The sequence below is a fragment of the Protomyctophum parallelum genome (genome assembly GCF_964188405.1).
Source record: "Protomyctophum parallelum genome assembly, chromosome: 1".
NCBI lineage: Eukaryota > Metazoa > Chordata > Actinopteri > Myctophiformes > Myctophidae > Protomyctophum > Protomyctophum parallelum.
In genome coordinates, this window is record NC_139697.1 from 80,796,429 (window position 1) to 80,823,376 (window position 26,948).

At 42.3% G+C, this 26,948-nt stretch overlaps 1 protein-coding gene across 4 annotated transcripts; it reads right to left on the bottom strand.

Annotated features, from left to right (window-relative positions):
* Positions 1–256: 256 nt before the first annotated feature.
* Positions 257–26,948, bottom strand: rad51d (RAD51 paralog D). Of its 4 annotated transcripts, none has more exons than XM_083789881.1 (10): positions 26,568–26,948; positions 24,571–24,632; positions 21,878–21,996; positions 7,685–7,766; positions 6,425–6,559; positions 5,614–5,709; positions 5,330–5,420; positions 2,164–2,234; positions 1,332–1,496; positions 257–814 (listed from the first exon to the last, which is right to left on the bottom strand). In XM_083789881.1, the coding sequence occupies exons 1-10, from the start codon at positions 26,647–26,649 to the stop codon at positions 728–730; spliced, it is 990 nt and encodes a 329-aa protein (XP_083646007.1). In that variant the 5' UTR covers positions 26,650–26,948; the 3' UTR covers positions 257–727. The 4 variants fall into 4 exon arrangements, with proteins under 4 accessions (XP_083646007.1, XP_083646008.1, XP_083646010.1 ...); XM_083789882.1 differs by lacking the exon at positions 26,568–26,948 and adding an exon at positions 25,551–25,621; XM_083789884.1 differs by lacking the exon at positions 6,425–6,559.

Below are 26,948 nucleotides of genomic sequence, written 5' to 3' on the forward strand. Positions count from 1 at the left end.
AATCAAGTTAAATATTTTAATCGATTGACAGCCCTAATTCCTATAAAAGGAAGGTTGTCGTCATTACTTCCTATGCTGAAACACATGGGTCATCATTCATTACACTATTCTACTTCAACATGGGTATACAGTAACCTTATTAAAAAGACTAAATCTATATGGAATAGCTAAAATGCTGATATATGAAAAAATAATAAAAAGTAAAAGTTTCAATAACTGCTTCCTTCCTAAAAAGTGTTTATTTCACATTGTTTTCACTCACATTAACTGACATTTACAGAAAAACTATCCTGGGCATGTCACAATAGCTGTACGTCAAAAATAATACAATAATCTAGTCACAACACTCCTGGATATGTCTGATGTGTTGCTCCACTCCGTCTCATTTCTTCCGTGAATTGACCTCCCAGCACCACTAAGAAACATTAGTTAGTCCATTGTAATTTAAAGTCTCAACTCCCAAATCACATCCAATCTTCCACATATTCCTTTAGTCATTTGTTGTCTTTTTGAAGTCCTCCCATCTTCTTGGCTCTTTTCCTTGTTTATATTCCTGCCACTTGTCTAGCAATGTTCATGATCACATAGGAATGCTGAATCGGTATGGCTGTGATTTGAACAGTTGTCTGTATCAAAAGGCACTGTATGGTATAACTAGTATAAACTATAAAGTATGTTGTGGTCTATAGTGACTGCAGAACGGAGTTGAAGTAGCAATATGCAGTTATCAGTGTTCCATTTTTCTCTTTCCTGAGGGGCGCTCTTCACATCTACTCCACAACTCCAAATCAAACTGTTCTTTCAGATGACAAGGCTGTAAAACACACACACACACACACACACACACACACGGTTGTAATGCATGTAACTCGAGAACCGTTTGCCCCACCGACATCAAAATCGACACACGTTCCACACCCCCGCAGGGAGTGCAGTGCCCGGTATCAAGTCAGTTGGGTCCACGGTTCTCCAGAACCACCACAATGGTCAGTTTGCACTCTTCACACACGGGCAGACAGACAAATAAAGAGATCTCCATGTTGGACACAGACTAAAATGGGAGCCGACAGGCACGTACAGGTCTAGTGTTTGTAACTACATAAAAAATGGGATTATAATCCATTTCTAATGGATAAAGCCTTGGCCTGGAAGAGAGGTCATCAGGTGGTCCCACTCCCCAACCTTCTTACAGAGTTGTAAATAATAAGTAAGAAAAATAATACTGACCATGATATTGTCATGATACAATACCATCATGACTTATGATGTTGACCACTACTGATACAACTGTACTTTGTTGACTGGGCCTATACCTGGACCACATACAGTACCTGTCTAGAAGACTTGACCAGTGTAGCAGTGCGCAGGCTGCACTGCGATGGGCCAGCCCTCTCAATGCGCTGCAGCAGAACCCTGGTTCTGGGTACGTGACTCCATGACAGACCCAGCCCGGCTTTCAGCTCCCCATTGTCACCTCTGGTCACATGGTTTGTCACCTACAGATCAGTTCCAATTATTTGTGGATTTATTTTTGTATCATTATTATTCCATTCCAGATTTATTCTAGTAACACTTGATGATGAGGGACACAACTTCATCTTTTTTTTAAAGTTATACTAGAACGTAAAAACAAAACATGCATTATATCTGTTTTTGTGTGCGCCAGAAATGTGGCACTGGTTGGTCAAGTCGTTTTCCAAACGAGCTCCAGACACAGAAAGACAGACCCACTTCTGTGCCTCTGAGAAGCCACATAGTCTAAAATGTCATAAAAAATGCCATTTAAAAGCAATAATACACGACAAGGACTGCAATAACGGTCCACAGGGAGCTTTCAGGTACTGTAGGACAGGGCCAAAAATGCCCGAAGGCGCTTTTTTCGAATGTATTCAATTGGGAAAACTGAGTGCTTAACCCATTCAGGCCTAAGGCCGATTCTAAAAACGCCTCTAAATCCTGACCTAAGGTTTCTGAAAAACTTCAAATATTGATATAGCAGAATCAAAATTTTTACATTTTTGAATACTGTACATACTGTACAGAACCCAAATATGGGTTCCCGGCCTGAGGGGGTAAGGTACAAATAGGGAACCCCGCCCAGAATGGGTTAAAGGATGAACATGGATTTAGAGTGGCAAACATGAGAATCATTGTCATCCTTACCAGCACAGCAACATTGAAGTCCTTTGCCATGGTCTTAAGAGCCCCTGCAACTTGCATCATCAAGGACATGCCTGGAGGAACATGGAAGCACAAAGATCTGTCTGCAAAATGCTTTCATCATTACAGATACCATGTATTCATTTAATCTTCCTTCTCTTCAATATCCTTGGGATTCACGCTCTTTTTGCTTGGCTTTTGTTATCAAAGCGTCAAAGGTTCCATCTTTTCAGGAAGTCATTTCCAAGGGTATATGTTTTATTAAACAATGCACTCAAAGATCCCTCAAACAATACAATCCCCACTGATCACACGATGCATGCTGGTACCATTTCAGAAGCAGTGGTGGAATGTAACCAAGTACATTTACTTGGGTACTGTACTTTAGTAAATTTTTGAGGTATTACTACTACTGTACTTTACTTGAGTATTTGAAATTTCCAATACTTTTACTTCTACTCCACTATGAAGATCTACAAGCTCACAATGCGTCACCAAATTAATATTATATATACTATTTGAAAACTTGAAATGAGACATTCTGCATAATGAGTACTTTTAATTTTGGTACCGGTACTTTAATTACATTTTGATGCCAACAATTTTGTACTTTTACTCCTATTTTGAATTCCGGACTTTTACCAGACTTTACTTTTAACTCTACAGTGCAGTATTGGTACTTTTTTTAAATGTGAGTACTTTTTCCACCACTGCATGCATGCTGGTACCATTTCAGAAGTGAAGATGTCGCTGTTGGGGCAAACCTCGAACGTCCACCAAAACAGTTACTTTTCTGGAAATGGGGAAAAAGAATTACCTGTGTTCCAATGGATCCAATGTAGTTATTGTTTAGTCACAAGCTTTGATTAATACTTTTCATTGGTTCAATATTTATAAAAAACCCACAGACAGACCTCCCCATTCTGGGCATGACATTATAGTCAAACATTTTCAAAATTGCTACTTTCAAAAATGCCAAAAGCAGATCAACAAAAGCACAAACGCATTGTGCTTTTGCACAATGCGAAGTATAACATAGGGCATTTATGGGGGGGGGGCAAGGGATAATTAACGACATGCTGTGTGGTTATTGAAAAATAATGCATGATGTGGAGTTAAATCTGTAGATTTATAGTAGGATTTGCCTCTGCAGAGTGCATTATTATTCAATAACCACACAGCTTGGGGTTCATTATCCCGCTTATAGCACGGCCACTTATCAACATTTCAAATATCACTAATGCTTGTTCATAAATTAGTTTGGGCCAATACACTTTAACCAAAAGATATCACTAACCCTACCCTTAAAGTGTTGAATAGCTCTACATTATGGTAGTAATTAATCATTGCTACACAGTGTTTGTTTAGTAACAGGTGTCTATCCAGCTCTTTAGTAAATAGAAAATGCATTTTCAGGTCAGGATACCAATTTAATCCAATGAAGAGAGAACCCAAACAAGATACAAAATAAACGGGTACTCTCTCCTGATTGGATGAAATTGGCAAGAACTGGGGAGATGATGAGAGTCCAATTAGTAATTACTGAACAAACTCTCCATAGCAATGATTATTATCAGAATATATAGAGCTCTTAAACGTTTTAACAAAAAACTAAAACGTTTTAACCAAAGAAATATCACTTTATACCCTACCTTTAAATAGAAACGGTGTTAGCACTATCTTTGTGAATAAACACTACCTTAATACTGCAGCAAATGGGAGAAGCCATAGTAACAACCTATTGTAGAAACAACTCATGTTTGTATTTATTTTTCATACAGATACATTATGTAAAAACATATTGCTGCTGTCGGGCAGAAACCTTGTAACTCCATATTTCAACTTTTTCAACGTGTTTCAGCTTGTAGATGAATAAGCTATTTTCACAACTTTATGTTGTTTAGGAGTAAAAGAGGAACACGTTTTGGACATACAAGCTGTCCACCCTTTTGTTTTTGTACCCCTTTGCTTTAGGACAGAGAAAACAAGCATGCTGAACACTGAGCTTTTGACTGCTTTACAATTGACAATTTAGGCATTTAGCAGACGATCTTAATCCAGACCGATTTACAGTAAGTATTAGAAATGAAGTCTGTATGTTTAATGAAGTCTGTATGTTTGATTTGAGTTTCATCATTCCAATGCATATAAATAAATTAAGAGGTCATCATTTTTTCTAAACTCATGCAGTTCAATGTGGGTCTCACGTGAGAGAGAAGACAGAATATCCTTATGAACCAACCAACTTGCACTTGGTCCCACTTTAATTAATTATTCATTTCCAAATCAATGCTACATGTATGTATATTCAGAGATTCTCTGGAGCTTACTGGATACTCTGAAGGCCACTTGTAAGACAATCGGGTTAGGGTTCTGTGCCGTAGCATACCAATCTTAATCTTAGCATACTTTTTGGTTTAGTTAGAAGCAAGCTGTGATACTTCAAGCTGTGATAAGTTTTAGAGATGTGGTACATTTTTTGATTGCTACGTTGGTTTTGAAAACGTATTCAAAGATCAATGTCTAATACAAGGAACTCCAGAGGTTGTTCCCAGACATAAAAGACGAGTCTCTTGGTTCTCCACCACTGTGTGACTGAACTGGAGAATTGTAGACACTTACAGTATCTACTGCCTACAAATCAGTATGGGAAGCTTATTAGCATTTAGATTATCTGGGATAATATTGTCAGAAACCTCCTATCTATCTCCATATTTTTGTGGGTGGGGTTTCTCCATAAATTAACCCTACTTGATCATACTACAGCATCGCACAAAAGCATCAAAAGTAACAGATCCACAAGCTCTAAACACATCTCAAAGTTATTTTTAGGTTGTAGATTGAATTTGAATCCTGAGAAGTAACAGTTTTGGACATATGAGGTTTCCACCCGACAGAGACGATATTCCCCTAGAAGAGCTTTCTTGGGAGGATGGGGGAAAAAAGCCCTCCAAATTCAAATTTCTTTTGACATTTCAGAAAAGCTAGTGTTATGCTACAGTAATCCAATATCTTCCAGGGCACTATGCCGTGCTTGTTTCCTACGAATGGACAATATTGTTCCGTTTAAAATTTTCTGTTCCCGAATGCATGGAATCCCTGTATTATAACATTAGTTTTTATTGATTTGTTTAGTGTTGCAAATGAAATCGTCACCAAAAGAGATTACCTTCATGTTGTTTGCCTCCCATTATGGGAGATATAACAGCTGCAACTGAATCCACGACCACTGCCTTGACTGAGCCACCACCAACTGATGCCTAAGTCAGCATGTGGAAGCAAAAGATAAGACAGATACCCAGTCAAATCCTCTGTGTTAATATATACATTTATAACTCTGAGAATATAACGACATTTGGTTACAGTTGTACATTCTCAGAGTTAAAGTAACAAGGTTTTGCAATGAATAGATTGTGCTATTTTAACTAAAATAAAGATTATCCGCTCACTAACCTGTTGAAGTGCACCACCTCGAAGGCTGTGCACACAGCTAAGCAAGGAGAAGATGTCAAAAACACGGAATGTGTGGATCCTCTGAAGGGCTTCCATCTGTAAAACAACATGGCATTGATGTGAATGTGGCTACTTGCTGTGTAACTGATCATTCTTTATCAGTTTAACAGTTTTCCATTTTCTCCCAATTAACAAATTTGCTGCAGAGATAGTCTTTTATTTACATATTTAATTATTTATATATATTGGTTACGGTTCACAACTCACAAACAAAAAAATCCAGGGGAAAAACGGCGAAAAGCCGCTGGCTTATGCTGTCTATGTGAACGGAGTTTTGAGAATCCCAATATCTCGGATCCTTCACCAATACAAGGCTTGGTTTTTGATCTGAGAGAAACGGCTTTCAAAATAAGTCAGTTAACATTGAAGTAAAAGGTTGGCGTTCTACAAGTATCAATTCAGCCACCAGATGGTGGTGTCGGTGGCGAATGAGTTGTCATTATGCTAGGTCCACCATGTGCTGCAGTTCAAAATAAGCAACAGAAATGGGGAGAGGGGGGTTAAGGTTAAGTTACTTTGAACGTGGCATGGTTGGTGATGACAAACAAGTTTTTTTTGAGAGCCACTGCCGTGGAGGATTCAAACCCCATTCTGAACAAAGGTGGCCTGGAACTTAAGCTCTGCACGACCACAGTATATTATCGTCTCTGTCGGGTGGATTACATGTTTTCAGGTTACATGTTTTCAGGATGCAAATTCAAAAACAGCAAAGGTATCATCAGATATACATGCTTTAAACATGTTAACTCACCTGCTCTTCCATGTTACTCGATTTGGCTTTTAACATTTGGAGCAAGCGGACAGCAGACAGCCCTCCTGTTGTGTCTATATAGATCACCCTCTGCTTGAGGTGCTGAGATATGTGCACTGACACACCAAAGCACACCTACAACAGGCAAGAAACACATAGGAAACAGTTAGCTGTGTACAGTGTGTCTTTTGTATATAGTTGCTGTCGAGCAGAAACCTCTTATCTCCATAGTTTAACACCCTACTAAATCATACTACAGTGTCATGCAAAAGCATCAAAAGTAGCAGATCTAGGGCTACATCTTGTGCCACCCTTATCCCTAAACGTATTTGCCATTTTTTACTATTTTGAAAAACATTATAAAATAGTTCAACTAGCCGATCTATATTGAGACATTGTGAGCTTGTAGATCGGCTATTTGAACGAATTCAATAGTAAAAAATTACAAATTAGTTTAGGGATAAGGGTTAAGGGGTGGCGCAAGATATAGCCCCTACTGTACAAGCTTGAAGTGCTAAAAGTAACAGTTTTGGACATATGAGATTTCCACCTGACAGAGACGAAATCATAATTGCTGTCCCGCAGAAACCTTTTCTCTCCATATTTCAACTATTTTGTTGTTTCGTAAAATTACTTCCCCACTTTGTCTTACAAGAGTGTCACTCAATAGTAGCGAAAATAGCTGCTCTGCAAGCTCACAATCCATAGCATTGTAACACGGTGTGAGCTTGTAGATCGGCTATTTGTTACTATTGGAACATTCTTAAGTGTGTCTGTGGATTTAATAAATATTGAACCTAGTGGTGTCAAAAATTATTAATAATTATAATAATTGATTCAGCATTGCAGCAATGCATCGCGATTCGGCCATGCAGCAATGCAATGCAGAAATGTGACATAATCGATAATCTAAATATAATTATATAATATATATAATTATAATACTGTATATATTATATATATATATATAATTCTAAATAAATGAAAATGTTGTGCAGCAATATAGAATAGTGTGATGCATCGTAGAATCAAATTGTTACCTGGTAATCGAATTGAATTGTGAGGGCAGTGCCAATGCACACCTCTAATTGAACCAATGAAAAGTAATAGATGAGCTAACCATTAGAAGAGTAACCATTTTAGGTTTCTGGCCCAACAACCACAATATTCCACAGCAGTACTAGCAGTAAGAGTGGTTTAGCTCTGGGGTCTCGTAAAAACAAGCCTAAACTATGTGATGAGTAGGTGGTAAACATTCACCTGAGATTTGCCACTTCCTGGGCCTCCAGTCAGCTCTGTAACCTCTCCGGTGTATAAGCCTGAATCCAGCAGTTTATCTAAGCTGGAGGGGAAAAGGCAATGGAATGAAACATTGCTAAATAAAGTTGAAAATATTTTCTGTCTGGCAGAAACCTCCTATGATATTTTAAATCGTAAATTAACTGCCTACTTGACCGTACTACAGCATCACACAAAAGCATCGAAGGTAGCAGATCTGCACGCTTGAAAACGTTGTGCTTGTAGATCTGCTACTTTTGCCTTTTCTTAATTTGAATCCTGAAAGGTAACACTTTTGGTTTCCACCCGACAGAAAGGAAATAAGGAAGACGGTGAGACCCAATGACCCATGAGCACAGTCCAGAAAAGGACACAATATTTACTGAACACGTGAGCAAAGCTTGTCCATATAATACAGACAAGACATAAAATTAAAAACACACAGTAAACCCCATTCTAACTCATGCATGGTTAAAAAACAAAAATAATTGAATGAGGTTATGTCATACTGTATGGTGACAAAATCCCTCCCAGCAGGCAGATTATGCAGAGTTGGAGTTTGATCAGACAGACCGTTTCTGAGGAACCTATAATGACTCATAAGACTAAATGTACAATTTCGTCAACAAATAAAAACTAGACTAAAATGTTAGAGAGGGACTAGTGGAGAAGAGATCCAGTAGAACTAAAAGACAGTGTAAAATGTACCATTAAGACGCCAAGGTCTGGCAAAATATTTGTGTCGACATCATCAACTGTAGATTTAGTAGACTAAAATCTTTCAGATGACTAAAATATGACTATAACTAAATCAAAATGTAACACTGAATGTAACTCAACACAATGTCATTGTGTTGATATCAGAGTCTCCATATTTAGTTAATCGGGCGTAGTTAATATACAGCACTGTGTACTGACAGGTACAGTACAACGGTCACTGACAAATAGTAGAGCGGGTATTGCATAAACATGCATTCCCAACTTGCATCTTTCCCGACTTGCACTTTCAATTGGTAGACTTCTGCTAAATCCCTGCATAAGTAATTACTTAAAAGTTCTTTGGAAGCTCAACCAAACAATCTGTCTCATTAATCTTAATCAGGTCACTGGTGGGCATGCTTGCAGACTAGACATGCCTATCAGGTAAATCCTCTTTAAGCTCTGCTGCCTTATTACTTCCAAGATTCACTTTAACTATTTTTCCTCTCTTTTTTGGGGGGGCAAATGTGCCAATTTAATGACTATTCATTTTTTCTTATATTTTTGTTGAGAAATTCACCGAAAATAGCAGATCAACAAGCTCACAAAAGCTTGTGATGCATTGTGAGGTTGTAAATCGGCTATTTTGAATAAAGCGTATACATACTGTACATACACACATACGCACACTCATGTCATGTGAAGAATATTAAAGTCACAAAATACAGTAAGTAACTAGAGACAGCTCTCCGCCAGGATAGGTAGTAAAAGTCAATCCGGTTGGGATATGAAAAGTCAGACCCGTCTGAAATGAGTGGTGCTGTGTGTGTGCGTGCGCCGTGCGTGGTAGCCTGAAAAACAGACAAATCTGCCACAGGAAAATAAAGTCCCTGGGAGTCTGGCCATGCCAGGAAAACTCAGGCGTTTCCACATAACGTCCGGGTATAATGATGATGTCACACCCTCTATAACAGACCAATGTGAAGTTTCATGGTAATCGGACGCTGCGTTCATGATTTGAAAACGAGCCACTTCTGCAAACTTTAGATGCCAATCTTAGCCAATCAGGAAGGATTATGACAAATTTGACCGATTCGTCTTGATCACATAACTATAGTGATTACAGTGAGTACATTTACTGATACTGATAATTTCAGTGATGTTTGGAAAAGTAATATCAGAAAATGTGTTTCGCACAATTCGGCCTCCTGGTGGCACTAGGGGCAGAGGTTCTGCTCTAGCCTCCAGGGAGTGTGTGTGCAGTTCAACGCCGATTAGTCGAACCGTGCCGGTTGGGGTCTTTGTCCTTGGGGTTAATACAGGGCAATACTGCTGTCTTGTGGGCAGAGCAGAATAGAGCGCAGGGAGCCTATTTAGCCTAGGTTGGTAGGGAAATCCATAGATAAGAAAGCTAGATGGCTCACCCGCGCTCTGGCCAATGGAGAGCGACGTTGCTACGTGGCGGCCATCTTACTTCGGGGCAGCATAACATTGTGTCTATGGGGCATGTACTTTTAAATAACCATAACTTGCTCAATTTGGTTTGTTATAAACGTCCGCATACTTATATGCTTTTATATGACGTTCATATAAAAAACAGAATTAAGCAAATAAGCATCCTGAATCATAGCCACGTTGACGTTTGTAATAAACCAACCCGTTTGTAAATCCGTCAAGATTTGAGCGAGTTATGACTGTTTTTGTTTGAGCTGCCAAAGAACATACTGTACTGTAGCCCCGAAGCAAGATGGCCGCCGGGTGAACTACGTCAGAGACTCCGCCTTGAGCCATATAGCCTTTATATATATCTATGGGGAAATCCAGCTTTCCCCAGCAGGGTTGACAGTAGGTGGAGGGAGGGACAGTGAGAGACCAGGGTGAGCCACAAAGTATGAGGACATCCGAGGTTCATCCACAAATAGCTGATCTACAAGCTCTGTTTAACATGAGGACATCCAAGGTTCATCCAAAAATAGCAGATCCACAACCTCTGTTTAAGAATAACATCCACTCACTTGTAAGGTCCTTCTTACCAGCCTCTTTCTGGAAGCGAGAGAGGTCTTTCCTCTTTTACTCTAGGACCTGGCTAAGATATGTATGCACTTCATTTAGCGGAGAATATCTCAACTGTTCTTAGCTAATATGACCGCTGCGAACAATGTGGGAATTGTGAAAAAAGTCTCTATCCGGGGCGAAATACCTGGAAATGACCACACCAGACAGCTACTTTAAACATGGCTCTATCTTCTAAACTGTTTGTGCGACAGATTTCCTGAGATGCTCAAAAATGTTCCGAATACTCATGTTTGAATACTCAATAGACCATATGCACACGGCTGTCATCTTTCCACAAGTTAATGGCAGGGTGGAAACTAGCCACAATTTGCCAATGACTGCCCATACATCTAAACAGACATCTAATTGTATTAAATTATGTCAAACTCACTAAAATTGCAGCTGTACGAAAAGCTTGAATGATACTCTTTCTATCTGCAAAGTGTTCATTTAATAAAAGTCCACGGTAGACATGTTATGAGCTACTTTATGTCAAGAAATTCATTGCAGGTGATTTGTTTTCCAAGTATTGGAGTTTGGAAGCGCTCGTTGATTAATCAGCCCTGCGTACCACCTGTTTTGAATTTGCACAGGATGTTGCGTTACTGAAAGGGAGCGCTTCCAAACTCCAACACCTGCAAGGAATTTCTTGACATAAAGTAGCTCATAACATGTCTATGGTGGATTTTTAATTATGAAACAAACACTTTGCAGATAGAAAGAGGCCGCGTTGCCATGTCTGCTTATTATAAGCAACCTGACTTGTTTTTTTCTGTAAAATCACTTGAAAAGAATAAATTATTGGTAGTTGATGTTTTTTTGATTACAGTAGTTGCTTATTTGGGCTTACTTCCACATTTCTTCACATCAAGGAACCCCAGATGTAATTGTCCACGGACATCCATCTGAACATATTTTGTGCCTTTTTTATTACAATGTTTAAAAAATATTCAAAATATTTCGATTTATTCTCAATGTGTTTTTAAATAACAGATGTACAACCTCACAATGTGTCGCTGTGAGCTTGTAGATCAGCTATTTTCATTTGTGGTTGTTTTCATAGACCAGGTCACTTGTTTCTCTTGCAAAACTGGCAACACAGCAAGAGAAAGAGGAACTTATGAGCTGTTGCCAAACTTACCAGAGAGAATACGTCCGCGGCTGTTGGCTCAGGTGTGGAAACCCTGATGCACACACAAACGCAAAGACTTATGGGCCATATGAAAAAGGTGAATATGCCCTCCATCACCTCCCCAAGCCTGAGCTTGACTGACAGCTCAGTTTCCCCTGGTTTGCCACAACAGACAGACGGACAAACATAACAAACGGCCTGGCATAGTCAATTAAAGGGGCATTGCATCACTGGAAGAAACTGCAGTCACTCAATGTTAATAGTATTTGTAGTAGATAGCAGTAGCACAATTTGAAAGAAGATCTGGTTGCTAAATGGGTGAAGTGTCCCTTTAAGCCAACAGTAGTTTAGACTTATACAATAATTAAATATACAATACACACACATAAATAATGTTAGTGTCTGCAAATACCTTCCTTCACCAGGTCAGCCACTATCTCTTTAAAATCCTCTTTAAAAGGAGAAGAGAAGTCAGCTTAGTGTCCTGCAATTTATTCCACATAACACCGGGGCGCCACTGGACGCGTGCGTGCGTGCGTGCGTGCATGCGTGCGTGTGTGCGTGCGTGCGTGCACCCATGCAAATCTTGCATGGGTGGGTCACTGGCACAAAATATTTTCAGATGTAGGTCCGTGGACAAATACTTTCATTTGGGGGGTCCTTGACATGACCACTGGTTTAAACAACATTAGGAAGAAAGCCAAAACAAAATAAGCAACTACACTTACTATGAATCCAGGGCTTTTTAAGAGGGATTGGAGCATGCATAATGTCTCCATAAACTTTACAATTGATAATGTCCTTATCTTATAGCAATTATTCTATTGATTCAGACTGTGTTGATTAATTACTTTCTCAATTAATAACAAAATAACCAATCAAGAGATTTGAAATTAAAAAAAAAAAGAAACTGCTTCTCAAACTTTTCAAGGACCAGCACAACTCTGAGAGTGTACATGTTAAGAGAGGAGTGGTTAAAATCCTAAAGCATCCCAACCCTAGCCGCTGCGGGGACTAAAGCAACGAAAAACTCCCAGACAGTGGCCTTTTTAGAAACCTTCTCTCCTATCAATCTCTTTAGTCTGCCCATGTCAGGCTAGCTTTTTGCATGGTCAAATATAGACAATGCAAGCCACAGAAATATATACACATATATAATTATATATATATATATTAATTAATGTGTGTGAGTGTGTTTTTTTTAGACGTATCTTAGACCTAGCCTGGTAGAACCACTCTCCCTGCTGGACAACATTTGCATTCTGCCAGCTGGGTGAGTCTGGGATCTCTCAGACAGAGAAGATGTACTCCGGTAGAATTCTGGCCGGAGCGATACGCGGCTGTATGGGGCCGCTAGAGGCGGGATCAACGCGAGACTTATGACATATTGAAGCTGTGCCACAGCGCAATGTAAACACAACCTAACAAGACTACAACTCAAAATTATTATGGAGACATCAAATTTTTGTCCCGCTGCTTCTGGGTTCATCGTTTCTGCCTGAGAGATCCCAGATCCAGGCAGGAGGAGGGAACATGTGAACTCAGTACTGCCGCAATCTGGTGGAGTCAGGTTATCTTAGACCTTGGGACTTGGGAGACTGTCGAAAACACTACAAAAATGCATACCAGTTGGCTTTGAGAATTCTCGTTTACACCAGCAGAGGGCAGCCATGCTTCATAAAACCCAGAGGATGACATCAGCCTGATGGGTGATTGTCTCAGATAGCTCACATCCAGTGCAATAGCTTAATGTATGTAAACCGCTGAAAAAGAAAGACTTGACAGCCAAACACCTGTGCTCCTTAATTTTCACTGAAATAGTATGTTAACTGTAGAAATTCTACCAACCGGGTGTGGGGGGCACCGGGGCAGTGGCTGTGGCTCACCAGGTAAAGGCTCATTCCAGATAAATAAGGCTTCCTGCAGCTTGTCTGGGTTCAAACCAGTGCTGTTAGCTGCATATTATCCCCTCTCTCTCCTGCTGTCACTACCAGAAATAAAGTACAAATGCCAAAAAATAAACTTTAAAAAACTAAATTCAATTCTACCAACCAATCATTCTCCTGTGTGATGTTACAGATACATATTATGACCATAATATAAGATGGCCTTTATTAATCCCAGGGGAAATTGGTTAACACAGCAGAAGCAATTCCGGCTTGAACCGTGACCAGAGTAGAACTTAAAATATAATATTTATCAGGGAAGCTTTGTACAGTGCGTTGAGAAGGGTAGATCAGCCACCAGTGTCATGTAGGCTAAATCAATATGCACTTACTGTAAGCCTGTTAAATTGCTATGTTAATTGTGTGGACACTACTGCATCACAATACGATACAGTGCTTCTAGTAGTAATGAATTGCATTTTTATAGCACTTTTCCAAGTGCTCAAAGCGCTTTACAATGGTTCATTCATTCATACATTGGAAGGTGAAGCTGTGAACAGTCGACACCAGCGTCCTCACTTCCCACATTCACGCACCAATGGTGGCAAGCTCACACCGGCCAACACATTGGAGGCAATGTAGGGTTCAGTGTCTTGCCCAAGGACACTTCGACATGTGGACAGGAGGAGCCGGGATTCGAACCGCCGACCCAGGGATCATTGGACGACGTGCTCTACCTCCTGAGCCATAGCCTAGTAGTGATGGTCATCTGGCTCCTCCTTAACGCCAGATTTTAATAAATTAAGACCAAAAATGAAAATGTTGTCATATAGTCAACTACACACCAGCTGAAAGCAGAAAACATATTTTCTTTGCCCACACAACACACGTGAGGTGTGAGCCAGCAAAATGTTTGAACGACTTCCACAAAGTAAGTACTGCTTAATAGTCAATCCCCAGTGGTGCAGATAGTCAAGGAAAGGATCACCAAGGCACTCGATTTTCAGGCGAAAATCGTGAGTTGAATTAATTATTTGAGCAAGGCAACCAGTATGACCAACACGTGTCGACACTCAAGACTCCATTAAGGTCTATGGGTCTTCGTCAGGGACTCTAATTTGATGCCATGAATTTAATTAACTCAGGTTTTGTTAAGTATTCGTTCACGAAATACTTCACTCTATGGGATGTTTCCCTTTGCGGAGCAAAAGGGCAGAAACTTCATTCATGAACTCCCCAGGGCATATGCTCCTAAAATATGCCCTGTGGGTTTAAGAGCGATGACGTAGATGCCCTGCTTCTCGAAGCATCTAGGCTGCGTCTACGTCACAGCGCGCTCATTCGCTTTTCCTCTGCCGAGCTGAAAGGACAGACTTCTGTTACTAAGTCAAGTGTTTAGGGCAATTAATACCTTATAAATCGGACAAGAGTGCAACTCGAGTACCGTGAGGTTCCCTGATACTTGGACTTTTCTTCCGACAGAATCTTTCGCAAAAACTCTGCAGAAACAAAGCTCCTAAACGGTTCGTAAGTTCTATTATCAGAACATTTCGAAAAGACCGCCAAAAGTAGAAGGGTAACAACTAGCTTACAGCTAGCGCCGCTTAGCGGTTAGCTTAGCAAGGCGCTACCTTCTATTGTGCTATCTTTCTCGTCTCGGGGCTAACAAGCCCGCTACGGTTAGCATAGCCTCAGTCTCAACGAAGGTTCAAGGTGCTACCTTTTCTAGCGAGCTAGCTCGCTCTCGTAGTGTTACTCACTAGCTTAGCGCTAGCATAGCACCTTCAACGTTAAACTAGCCGGTGTTTTACTGGGCCTGTAAGCCAGTTTTCGCTAGTCTAGTTTTTCACCTAGAGACTATACGATAAGCTACCTGGTGCTTTACGAGGCCGGTAAGCCCGTTTTTCGCTAGTCTAGCTTTCACCTAAGCTACACGGCCTAGAAGCCCGTAACAAATTAGCTTTCTTCACGTTCGTGGCCACAAAGCCCTTTCACAAGTTAGCTAATTCCTGGTCCCCCTCTCGACGGAAAGCTACAAGCATGTCTTCCCCGGTGAGGGAGACCGCCGCCGCAGCTAGACGACGCCGAAGAGGCATCATTCTCGAGCCACAGAAGAGGTGCACTGTGGCGGGATGCGGCAACAAGATGTCCGGCACCGACAGACACGAAGTATGTCTGTACTGCCTCGGCGTGGATCATGCACGCAATGCGCTTCTCAATTACAACGACCTATTTGGTTGCGAAAAATGCAGAAGTATGGACTACACCCACCTACGAGGTAGGCTGAGGCGCGTCGATGAGTTCTACAAGCAGTACACACTCGACGACCGCGAGCACGAGCACTATGGACCGAGGCAGAAGCTGGACTATACCCCAGCTCCGCCTCGCACAGCCAGAGGCTCCACTCAAGAGCGACAGGGGCGGCCTATACCGGCCCCCCGTAGCCGCGCTACAGCCACGGTCTCCTCCCAAGCAGCGGCAGACAGGGCCTCCGCAGCCCGCTACGAAGCTGACGGAGCCAGACCTAAGAGCGGCTCTCGCCCTCTGATACCTCGTCAAGTGAGTACACCAGAGGAGCGCTCCGCCAGGCCGATAGCGAAGCCTCGTCTCCGCACTGCGGTCTCTACTACCATGGCAACCCGCTGGGCTGCCGCTGAAGAAGGGGAAATCGACTACGACGAACTCCCCTCCTTCCAGGAGAGAGGCGACGAGCGCTATGAAGTCTTAGACGAGGGCAACTATCAAGAGAACGACTCGTCAGAGGCAGACGAGTACACTCGCCGCCCTTTCCAGGATAGTGAAGACGACGAGGTAGAGGAAGTTCCTCCCCCCGTCGACAGACAGGTAACACCCCCACCTCAGCCTCGCTTTGTTCTCCCCAAGGATAATTCAACCTTGATGGAGATCTACAAAAGGGCTGCTATCCGCTGTGACCACGCCTGGGAGGAGATCCCCAGCGAGACGGTGAAATGGGATGGACGCAGTGATGAGTACGTCCCCCCTCCTGTACCAAAGAAGCAGGCCATTCCTCAGGCCTCAGGCTTTGAGACCTTGCTCAGCAAAGCCTGGACCAGCCCTGTAGTCAGGGTAGAGGCCATCCACCGCCATGGCAAAAGGGCGGCCACCGAAATGAAGGGCATGGAGAAGCTCAACCTGCTCAAAATGCCCTCCATGGACAGAGCCATGGCCTCCTACCTGGCTAACCCCCAAGCCCCAACTGTGATCCCACAGGACAAAGACCCAGTCTTCTCCAGTGCGGCAGATAAAGAAGGGTCTAAGGTCAACAGGTGGCTGTATGACCACATGACCTACGTCGCCAGGGGGCTCAACGCAGGAAGCCTTCTGCATGGATCCATGAGGGCTCTCCTGCTAGAAATGGGCAACACACCCACCCCAGAAGAACTGGCTGAGATGTGCCGCCTCGTACACGAGCTGGCCCAGCTCCAGTATGATGTCACCAAGCACACTGGAGCAGCTCTGGTGGCCTCCATCCTCCAGGAGCGGATGAGGTGGGTGAACCTCGCCCCTCTCCCCGATTCAGTGAAGAGGGACATGGTGGGGAAGAACATATCACACGAGAGCCTCTTCCATGGGGTTCTCGAAGACATGTCGGTCTCCATCCAGCAGGCAGAGACCTCCACCAAAACGATGAAGGCTCTTCAGCCACTGGCTGCCAAGGCTCCACCGGGCCGCGGCAGGGGCAAGCGTGCCCCATGGAAGCCCAGGACGTCCAGCAAGGACCCACCCGGGCCCCCGAGGGACTACTCCGGGGACAGACAGCGTCCACCGCAGGGTCCACGCACCGACCATCGCCGCTCCCCCCTGCCCTACAAGCCCAGAGGAGGAGCGTCCAGGGGCCGAGGCGCTGGGAAGCGGAAGTGACCTACATGGCAGGTCCCAGAGGGGGGTCCTAGCCTCACCCCCCCGTTCTCTCCCACAGAGTTCAAGGCCGGAGGCAGTGGTCACGGACCTCGCCTCCGAGCCGGCGTTAAAGCGCTTAAGGACGAGTGTACAGACTGCCACGGGCAGCAGTGTACACACGTACCAAAATGTTGTTATGTGCAATTCACAAAGTGTCATTGTTTTTGCTTCAATAACGTTTCAAAAAAACAAAAAAACACAAAAAACAACACAACGAACTCTGAAGGGCACAAGCCCAGCCATGGGAGAGATAACCCATACTGTAACAGCACAAGCTGTTACAGGCCGGGACCACCACGCCAAAAATTCTCTTCACTACCCGAAGAATCCACTAGAGGGAGACATTCCACACAAGGTGAGTCTTCCCCTAGGCAAACCGTCTTCATGTACCCACAGGCCACAGAGAGACGTCACAATACAGGCGGGTCTCCCCCCACACACGGGGAATCCCCTGTCACGTCATCTGTCAAAATGGCGGGAGTGCAAAGCATCATCATGGATCATGCGCACTATAGCGACCGGATACAGGCTCCAGTTCGTGTCGAAACCGCCCACTTTCGAGAGGATCTTATTCTCTCAAGCGAGGGGACAGGAAGCAGGCATCTTACAGGAGGAGATCAAATTCCTCCTGCAAAAAGGTGCCATCACGGAGGTTTCTCACAACCAGGCAATGAACGGGTTTTACTCCCGCTACTTCCTGGTGAAAAAGAAAGGCGGAGGGCTCAGACCCATTTTGGATCTCAGAGCTCTCAACCGCTATTTAAAAACCTTCCGCTTCAAAATGTTGACGCCACCAGTCCTACTGCGATCAATCCGCAGAGGGGACTGGTTCACGTCAATAGACTTACAGGACGCATACTTTCACGTTCCAATATACCCACCGCACAGAAAATTTCTGCGCTTCGGGTTCAAGGGGAAAGTATACGAATACACAGTACTTCCCTTCGGAATGTCCCTGAGTCCGAGAGTCTTTGTGAAATGTACAGCAGCGGCGATAGCCCCACTGCGACAACAGGGTCTTCGTCTAGCAACCTATATAGACGATTGGCTCCTATCCGCAGACTCTCAACAAGAGGCGCTGTCACACACACACATAGTGCTCAGCCACCTCCGCTCTCTCGGATTTCAAATCAATTACGAGAAGAGCATGTTAACGCCGACACAGTCAATAGACTTCATCGGTATAACGCTAGACTCAGTCTCTTACAGAGCTCGCCTGAGCCGAGAGAGAATAGACGCAATGATACAATCGGCAACGTCTTTCAAGAAAGGACGCTCGATTCCTTTCCACATATGTCTCAGGATGGCGGGGCTAATGGCTTCCTCAATCCATTTAATCCGCCTGGCCAGGCTACACATGAGACCATTCCAGCTATGGATGAACTCTCTGCGTGTACCTATGTACCGTCGCCACCAACATTTGCCACATACTATAACCTAGACGTGGCAGCGCCCTCTGTGGCGCACGCAGTGTTGGGGGCTGCCGCACCATAATGGACCTATTAGGCCATTAAACCATGTGTAATCACATAAGTCTAGATGCCCTGGATATACCAGGCCTACATGAAGCATCTACACTGAGAATGTATATCAGCCCGAGGCTACTACCATTCTCCACCGGGACCGGGCTATCAACCAGAGGTTGCCCAGCCCTCATTAGGTTACTTTATATAGCCCTGAACACACTTGACTATTTTCAAGACACGGGAGTTCATAAGGTCCCATAGAGTGAAGTATTTCGTGAACGAATACTTAACAAAACGAAGAGGTTTCTTTAGAAACCAAGGTTTTGTAAGTAGAGTGAGCGAAATACTTCACTCGAAACACCCTTCTGTCTTGGCCCGGCAGAAGGAAAAGTGTTCGAATGAGCGCGCTGTGACGTAGACGCAGCCTAGATGCTTCGAGAAGCAGGGCATCTACGTCATCGCTCTTAAACCCACAGGGCATATTTTAGGAGCATATGCCCTGGGGAGTTCATGAATGAAGTTTCTGCCCTTTTGCTCCGCAAAGGGAAACATCCCATAGAGTGAAGTATTTCGCTCACTCTACTTACAAAACCTTGGTTTCTAAAGAAACCTCTTCGTTTTTCACGTGAAGATGGAGTGCCTTGGTGATTCTTTCCTTAATCAATCAATCTTTATTTCAGACTACATGGTCCATAACAATCGACAATACAGGGGACAATACAACAGAAAAACAGCAACAAAAACACAAAATCTAAAAAAACATACAGACACTCTCTCCAGTGTTTCCAGAAGCAGGAGGAGTACCTGATGCTGCTCTTCTTGGGCATGGCCAAAGACATTATGATTTCGTTTTTTTAGTCATTCAGCCTCATCATAAAACTGTACATTAGATTCCTAAGAACAGCATCCAGAGTAGGAACACCAGGCAGGACAGCTTGGCTTTTTTGTTCCTAGAAGCTAAGCTTGAGGATGAGATGATGCTCTGACACCAATTGACAATAATAGGGAGTGTGATGTTCCAAGTACCAACCAAGAAGTACCAACAGCCTCATCTCATTCATAGTATGTACTTTCGAGTCAGACATTTTTCACACAATCCTCACATTTTACACCTTGTTTGAAAAATAAATACCTCCCATTGCCCGTTTACAGGAATAAGTTCATTTACAGCCGATATAGTTCCCAAGTACTTATAGTAGTCCTTCACAAAGTCTATACTGTTCAGTTGCTCAGCACTGCAAACTGGGGAGCCTTAAGATGTGCGATAGCTTTGACTGTCGCACACACTCTCTCACTTTCAGATGTCAACCTAACAAAGCCTTCAGATTTGCAGAGAGCAAACTGCAGGATCAGACTAGTAGAGGGCGAAGTAGCAGAAAATGAGTCTTCACTCAGTGTGTTGGACAGTTACTTTGCGCACACTTGCAGACTACAAAAAACGAGATGCCCTTAGTCACTGTGGTTCCCTACTCTGGACAAATAATATCCTAACTCAACACACCACCACCCTGGAGAGTGCATGGAGACACTACGAGACAGTAGTACTGTATGGAGTCCCAACCTGCTACAAATATGTATAGTCACCCAACGTTCTCTTTTCTACTTTTATTGTTCATTAATCATACTCAAGATAAGGTTTGGTAATAGCACCACTCATTGACCTTGAGCACCTGGACACTCACATGGTATTGCCCATAACCCCAAACTAAAAGGACAGTGGCTATATAAGACTGCTACTGTACGTGAGAGGACAGAGGACATCAAGCAAGTGACACATACTGTACATACACAGTTACACAAATACGCACACTCATGTCATGTGAAGAATATTAAAGTCACAAAATACAGTAAGTAACTAGAGACAGCTCTCCGCCAGGATAGGTAGTAAAAGTCAATCCGGTTGGGATATGAAAAGTCAGACCCGTCTGAAATGAGTGGTGCTGTGTGTGTGCGTGCGCCGTGCGTGGTAGCCTGAAAAACAGACAAATCTGCCACAGGAAAATAAACTCCCTGGGAGTCTGGTCATGCCAGGAAAACTCAGGCGTTTCCACATAACGTCCGGGTATAATGATGTCACACCCTCTATAACAGACCAATGTGAAGTTTCATGGTAATCGGACGCTGCGTTCATGATTTGAAAACGAGCCACTTCTGCAAACTTTAGATGCCAATCTTAGCCAATCAGGAAGGATTATGACAAATTTGACCGATTCATCTTGATCACATTACTATAGTGATTACAGTGAGTACATTTACTGATAATTTCAGTGATGTTTGGAAAAGTAATATCAGAAAATGTGTTTCGCACAATTCGGCCTCCTGGTGGCACTAGGGGCAGAGGTTCTGCTCTAGCCTCCAGGGAGTGTGTGTGCAGTTCAACGCCGATTAGTCGAACCGTGCCGGTTGGGGTCTTTGTCCTTGGGGTTAATACAGGGCAATACTGCTGTCTTGTGGGCAGAGCAGAATAGAGCGCAGGGAGCCTATTTAGCCTAGGTTGGTAGGGAAATCCATAGATAAGAAAGCTAGATGGCTCACCCACGCTCTGGCCAATGGAGAGCGACGTTGCTACGTGGCGGCCATCTTACTTCGGGGCAGCATAACATTGTGTCTATGGGGCATGTACTTTTAAATAACCATAACTTGCTCAATTTGGTTTGTTATAAACGTCCGCATACTTATATGCTTTTATACGACGTTCATATAAAAAACAGAATTAAGCAAATAAGCATCCTGAATCATAGCCACGTTGACGTTTGTAATAAACCAACCCGTTTGTAAATCCGTCAAGATTTGAGCTTTTTGAGACAGCCATTCACAATATAATTTAGCATTAGGAATACAAATAAGGAGTTTGTAATTGCATTTTGTTTTATGGTGGCTTGTCCCTTGCTACCTGCTACCAATCACAACTATAATCCTTAAATCACACAGACATACTGTAAAGTGACGCTTTCGTACATAATTATTATTGTTTCGTGATTTGGTGGCTTATAGTATGATTATTGTGATTATTTACCTCGGGTTTCCAGTGCCGAGGATGGCTGTGGAGCTCAACAGTTCATCATACAGGTCGGCGCCTGAAACTGGGAACGCTGTGTGTTGGGCCAAGAGCACTCTGCGAATGGCAAACAGAGCCTGCCAAACAAAAAGGTGCAGTAGTTAATCCATTTTATTTTTATTATATCAACAAATTGATTAACCTCTTAAGATTAAGAGGTGCTGTGTGGAAATAGTGAAAATAGACGTTCTACAAGCTCACAACCGAGTACATAAAAAGCAAAAACACTAAAAAATAAATAAATAAAAACACAATACAAATTTTAAAACCTGGCATAGAGTATATCAAAGTAACATCGTAGGAATGAAAGCGCAGATCTTTGGACATTTTTATACAATGACGATGGACTAAAGATAGCCTGACTTCATCGGGGAATATGGTATATCGACAGACCTCTGGGAATATCGACAGACCTCTGGGATTTCCAGAAATACAAAAGGTCACTCACAGAGTCCAGAATACACAACTTCAGCGTGGAACAACACCTCAGATGTACTGTACACAGTGTACAGTCAAGTAGGTTGACCCATTAAAACCGGGAAAGCATCTGTATATCATTTTTATATTTTATTCAAAAATAGCAGAGCTACAATGGCAGATGTAGATCTACAATAGCAGATCTACTGTACAAGATTGCATCGTGACACTTCACTGTGAGTGTGTACATCTGCTATTTTTGAACATGTTGAAACAAGTGTTTGCAAAAATATTGAAAAACAAAACATTTTCAGATGGGGGTCTGCGGCCAAATACAGTACATATCATTTTGTAGGTCCTTGGCATGAAAAAGTTTGAGAACTACTGATTTAGAGTTTCATGAGAAAGTGCAACAGGAAAAAACTGGTAAAGCCTGACTAATTTGCAACCCTAGATTGCACTGTCTGGTCCCATGACATTATTCTTAGCCCCCACTTCAAATACTGCAGCAGAGATCAAAGACAATAGCTGACAAAATGAAGCACAGGCAGTTGTTGGAGAGAAGTCAGTTGACTTCAATGCATATACAGTAGTTCTCTATCTGATTCTGATCAAGCACAAGTGGAAGCAGGTTTGGTTGAAGCTCAAAGTAGTTTAAGTAAAAATCAATGATTAGATGTTAAAATAAATTAAAGTAGTGAAAACAGCACATCTATAATCGCAAGATGTGTCAGTGTCACATAGCAACGCATTGTGAACTATAATTTGTGAATTATAATGTACAGAAGTTTTGTGTAGGTCCCTGCCTGGGCGACATTAAATAAGAGTAGCCCAAGTATTTCAAATCATTTAATTAGCCAGCCATATTTGTTACATGATGTGAACATCCATCCATCCACAGTCAGTGATGTGATTATTACAACAAGAGATGCCGTCGCTTAGACATTACCAATTTGGGCATATTGAATCCTTTAATTTCTCAATGACATTACTTAGCTCTACCAGTGAAAATGGTCAGTTTTAAGTTATTAGGTATGCGGTCAGCTGTAGGCTTGGCTCAGGGAAGAGGATGCCCCTGCCCTGCATAGTCCCTTGTCTGCCAGTTAAACAGCTGGTCAAAATCTCAAGAATGGGCATGGGACACAAGCTCAGGCTTGATCACGTCCGCCTTTGATGAGGGTGTTGAAAGGCTGAAACACTGACCATTTTTGCTAAACACATTTCCATTCCATAGATCACGCAAATCGATATACACTATTTCTATAGTCATGTGATCAACACAGATCTGTCCCATTTCCCATCCCGATTAGCTAAGATTCCCTTCCAAAGCTTGCAGTATCGGTCCGTGTGGAACAACATGCCACAAATCATGAACACAGCGTGAGATTTTCGTGAAATTTTACACGCACATTCCCAATCAGCCTCACGGTGGCACTATAACAACAAGCCAATTGGTGTTTTACCTATAACTGCACCCATCTGTGTACAACTTTGGGCTCAGGCACATCTTCACGCACAGCCGCGTCAGAAGAACCTGACGCCCGCAGCTGACTGACGCGACGGACAGATTCTCGTAAACGCTCTCCTCCACGTCAGTCAGCCGCAGAGGTGGAGCTTCTTTTCCATCCACAAGCCGTCTAAAAAGCCGGGGTTGACGTCGGGCGTCAGGTTCTTCTGACGCGGCTGTGCGCGAAGGTCTGCCTGCGCTGTTTGTATGCACACTCCCTAGAGGCCATGGAAAAACCTTTGCCCTGTATTTTTCACATCTTCCTGTTATAGCGCCACAATGAGGCCGATTTTTGCAAAACACATTTCTTTACATTACTTGCACAGAATCTATCCATACATCACTCAAATGTGATCAACACAGATCTGTTTGATTTTTAATATTCCATTCTGATTGGCTACGATTGACATGTAAAGTTTGGACTGGCCCCTTTAGAACAAAATGGCTCAGATCATGAACACAGCGTAAATTTAATTTACGCATGCACATTCCCACTATGCCATGGAAGAAATGCCACTTAAAATGTTTCAAATCAGCCCCATGGTGGCGCTATAACAAATAATAATTTAAAAGAATCATGTTTATATTAATCCTAAACATTTTGTCCAAACATTACAAACAATCCTATCCTCCTGGTGGAGACCTATGCCCACTGCCCAGAGGGGCACTTTTTCTAGTTTCACTTATGTCAGTGCAGTGCACTGCATACTACAGTAGCCCACTGTACCTTGTAGGACACAAAACATTTCTGAGCAAGTTCCTCAATATCAGATGACACCAGATCCTCCACTGTGAAAAGAACAAGGTTTTTTGCTGTTAGTTGCTGGATATCAAAGTGAATCACATCATCGTGATCATCAATGAGCCACTTGGGGTAGCACTCGACGGCCTTAAAATGCATATGCAAAGGCTATGTAATGTAGATAGTAGGGCCGGGACTAATTGCGATTAATTACGATTAATTAACTACAGAAAAATCTATGCATTAAAAAAAATTACGCATTTTAATCGCACTATTTTTTTCACCGCGGAACGTTGTCACTGGGCAGTTTTCAGACGGACCTGCGCACCAAGTGTCCGTGTCCTCTTCAGACAATAACACCACCAGAAACCGCAGACGGTTCACCAGACTGGGGGAAGCCGCTGAGATCACTTTGCTTGTCCCCGTGGATTGGAAATAGGATTTAAAAGGCTATCCGATGGTAGCGTGGATTACAGCACAGTTGTGTGCAATTATTCAATAAAGAATGATTACCCCTATTACTACAAAAAAAATGTATTGCTTAAACTTATGTATTCACTATTCATTGATTCACTAGTATACCAAAATCCATTTGAAAAAATTGCTTTCTCACTGTTCTCGGGTCAAATAATGATATGCGATTAAAATGCGATTAATCTAGATTAATTAATCGCAAAGCCTCTGATTAATTAGATTAATTTTTTTAATCGAGTCCCAGCTCTAGTAGATAGACATATCACTCTATAGTATTAGTGTATACTCAGTTTCATTGTACAGATATTCTACTATTAGACGGATGTTAGGTTCTTACTAGCTTACTTATGATCCTGGATGACTATGTCTATGTAGCCTGATTATCAGACTCAGAAGACAGTCCACTCAGAGAGTGGGCGGGGTCTATGGGCTGGATCCAGGCTAATGTCTATGTATATGATGTAATATTACCATGTGTTATTCTTGCTTACTGTAAATCACTCTGGGTTAAGAGTGTCTGCTAAATGCCTAAATTGTAATCATCATCATCATCATCATCATCATCCAGTGATGGATGAAGTACTCAACCCCAGTACTTGAGTCCAGGTATACTTGTAACTTTAGTTTAAATACTGAGTCCTGATCAAATATTACTCAGTCAACTACATTTTCTTTGTTATTTTTCTTGTCATGAAAACAAGACGCAAGGACTTTTTTCAGTGCTATCCTTTTAGACTGAGTGTTTGACAGTATACTCTGCGCCGTTTACATTTCTGTTCAAAGTAGTCAATTAATCAAGTAAAAATTGCCAAGTCAACAAAATAGCAGATCTACACGCTCCCAGCGTGTGGGCATCAGTCACGATGCGTTGTGACCTATAGGTCTGTAATTTCACCATATTGTAAAAATGTACATTTATAATGTATGTTTCCCTTTCCTTAGGAATGGAGTCAATTAAATACCATACAACATTTGTCTTTGAAATGTAGCGATTAGTGAAGTGAAAGTCAAGTAGCTATTAGTATCCAAAAGTACATTTACTTAAATAAAGTACAGATACTTTATTGTATTGTATTGTATTGTCTGTATTGTATTATCTTTTTCTGTACAAGTTTGTTCTATTGTATTTACTTTTTGTCTAGTTTTGTTTCATTTGTTGTCTTAATTGTTTGTATGATTCTTTTATTTACATCCTCAGGCATTTCTTTGGGCTAAAACTGAAAAAGCAATACAACTATGAATCATAAAAAAGGAACAGTAGGCTACTCAAGTAAATGTATTTACTACTTAGTTACTGTGTCCACTGATGTGTTGATGATGATGATGATAGTATACAATACAATCAACACACTAGACTAAGATTTAGACTCTCATACTCATAGAGCGGTATTTTTCGATTCTGACGTCTGCTCTCGTCAGAATCGAAAAATACCTCTACGAGAGTCTAAATCTTAGGCTACATCATGACCAACACATCAGACAGACACCACATAAGTTAGCCTATCTACCTGTTGAGATGCAGGCTGTACGCAGGTCTCCAATCAGCTCTTCATCCAGCCCTGGACATACACCGGCTCTCAAAACAACCATGATCTGTGCACGGCCACGTTTTCAGCAATATTAACATGCATCAATATGTTATGAATTCACTGCTAATGTACCTGCATAATGTTAATGAATGGCTAGCTCGCTCTGGTCAAACGCGTTATCCGTGGATATTGCTGGACTATACGGCGGTGGGGTCCAACCATAGATACTCTAAGGGTCCAGCCGATCTGATTTGTGTTCCTGTACTACATCAACGGGATAACAGAAATATTAACCTAATCATCTACTGTGAGTCTGTGATACAAAGTTTGACGTTTACTCCACACTTCTCGTCAAAGTTA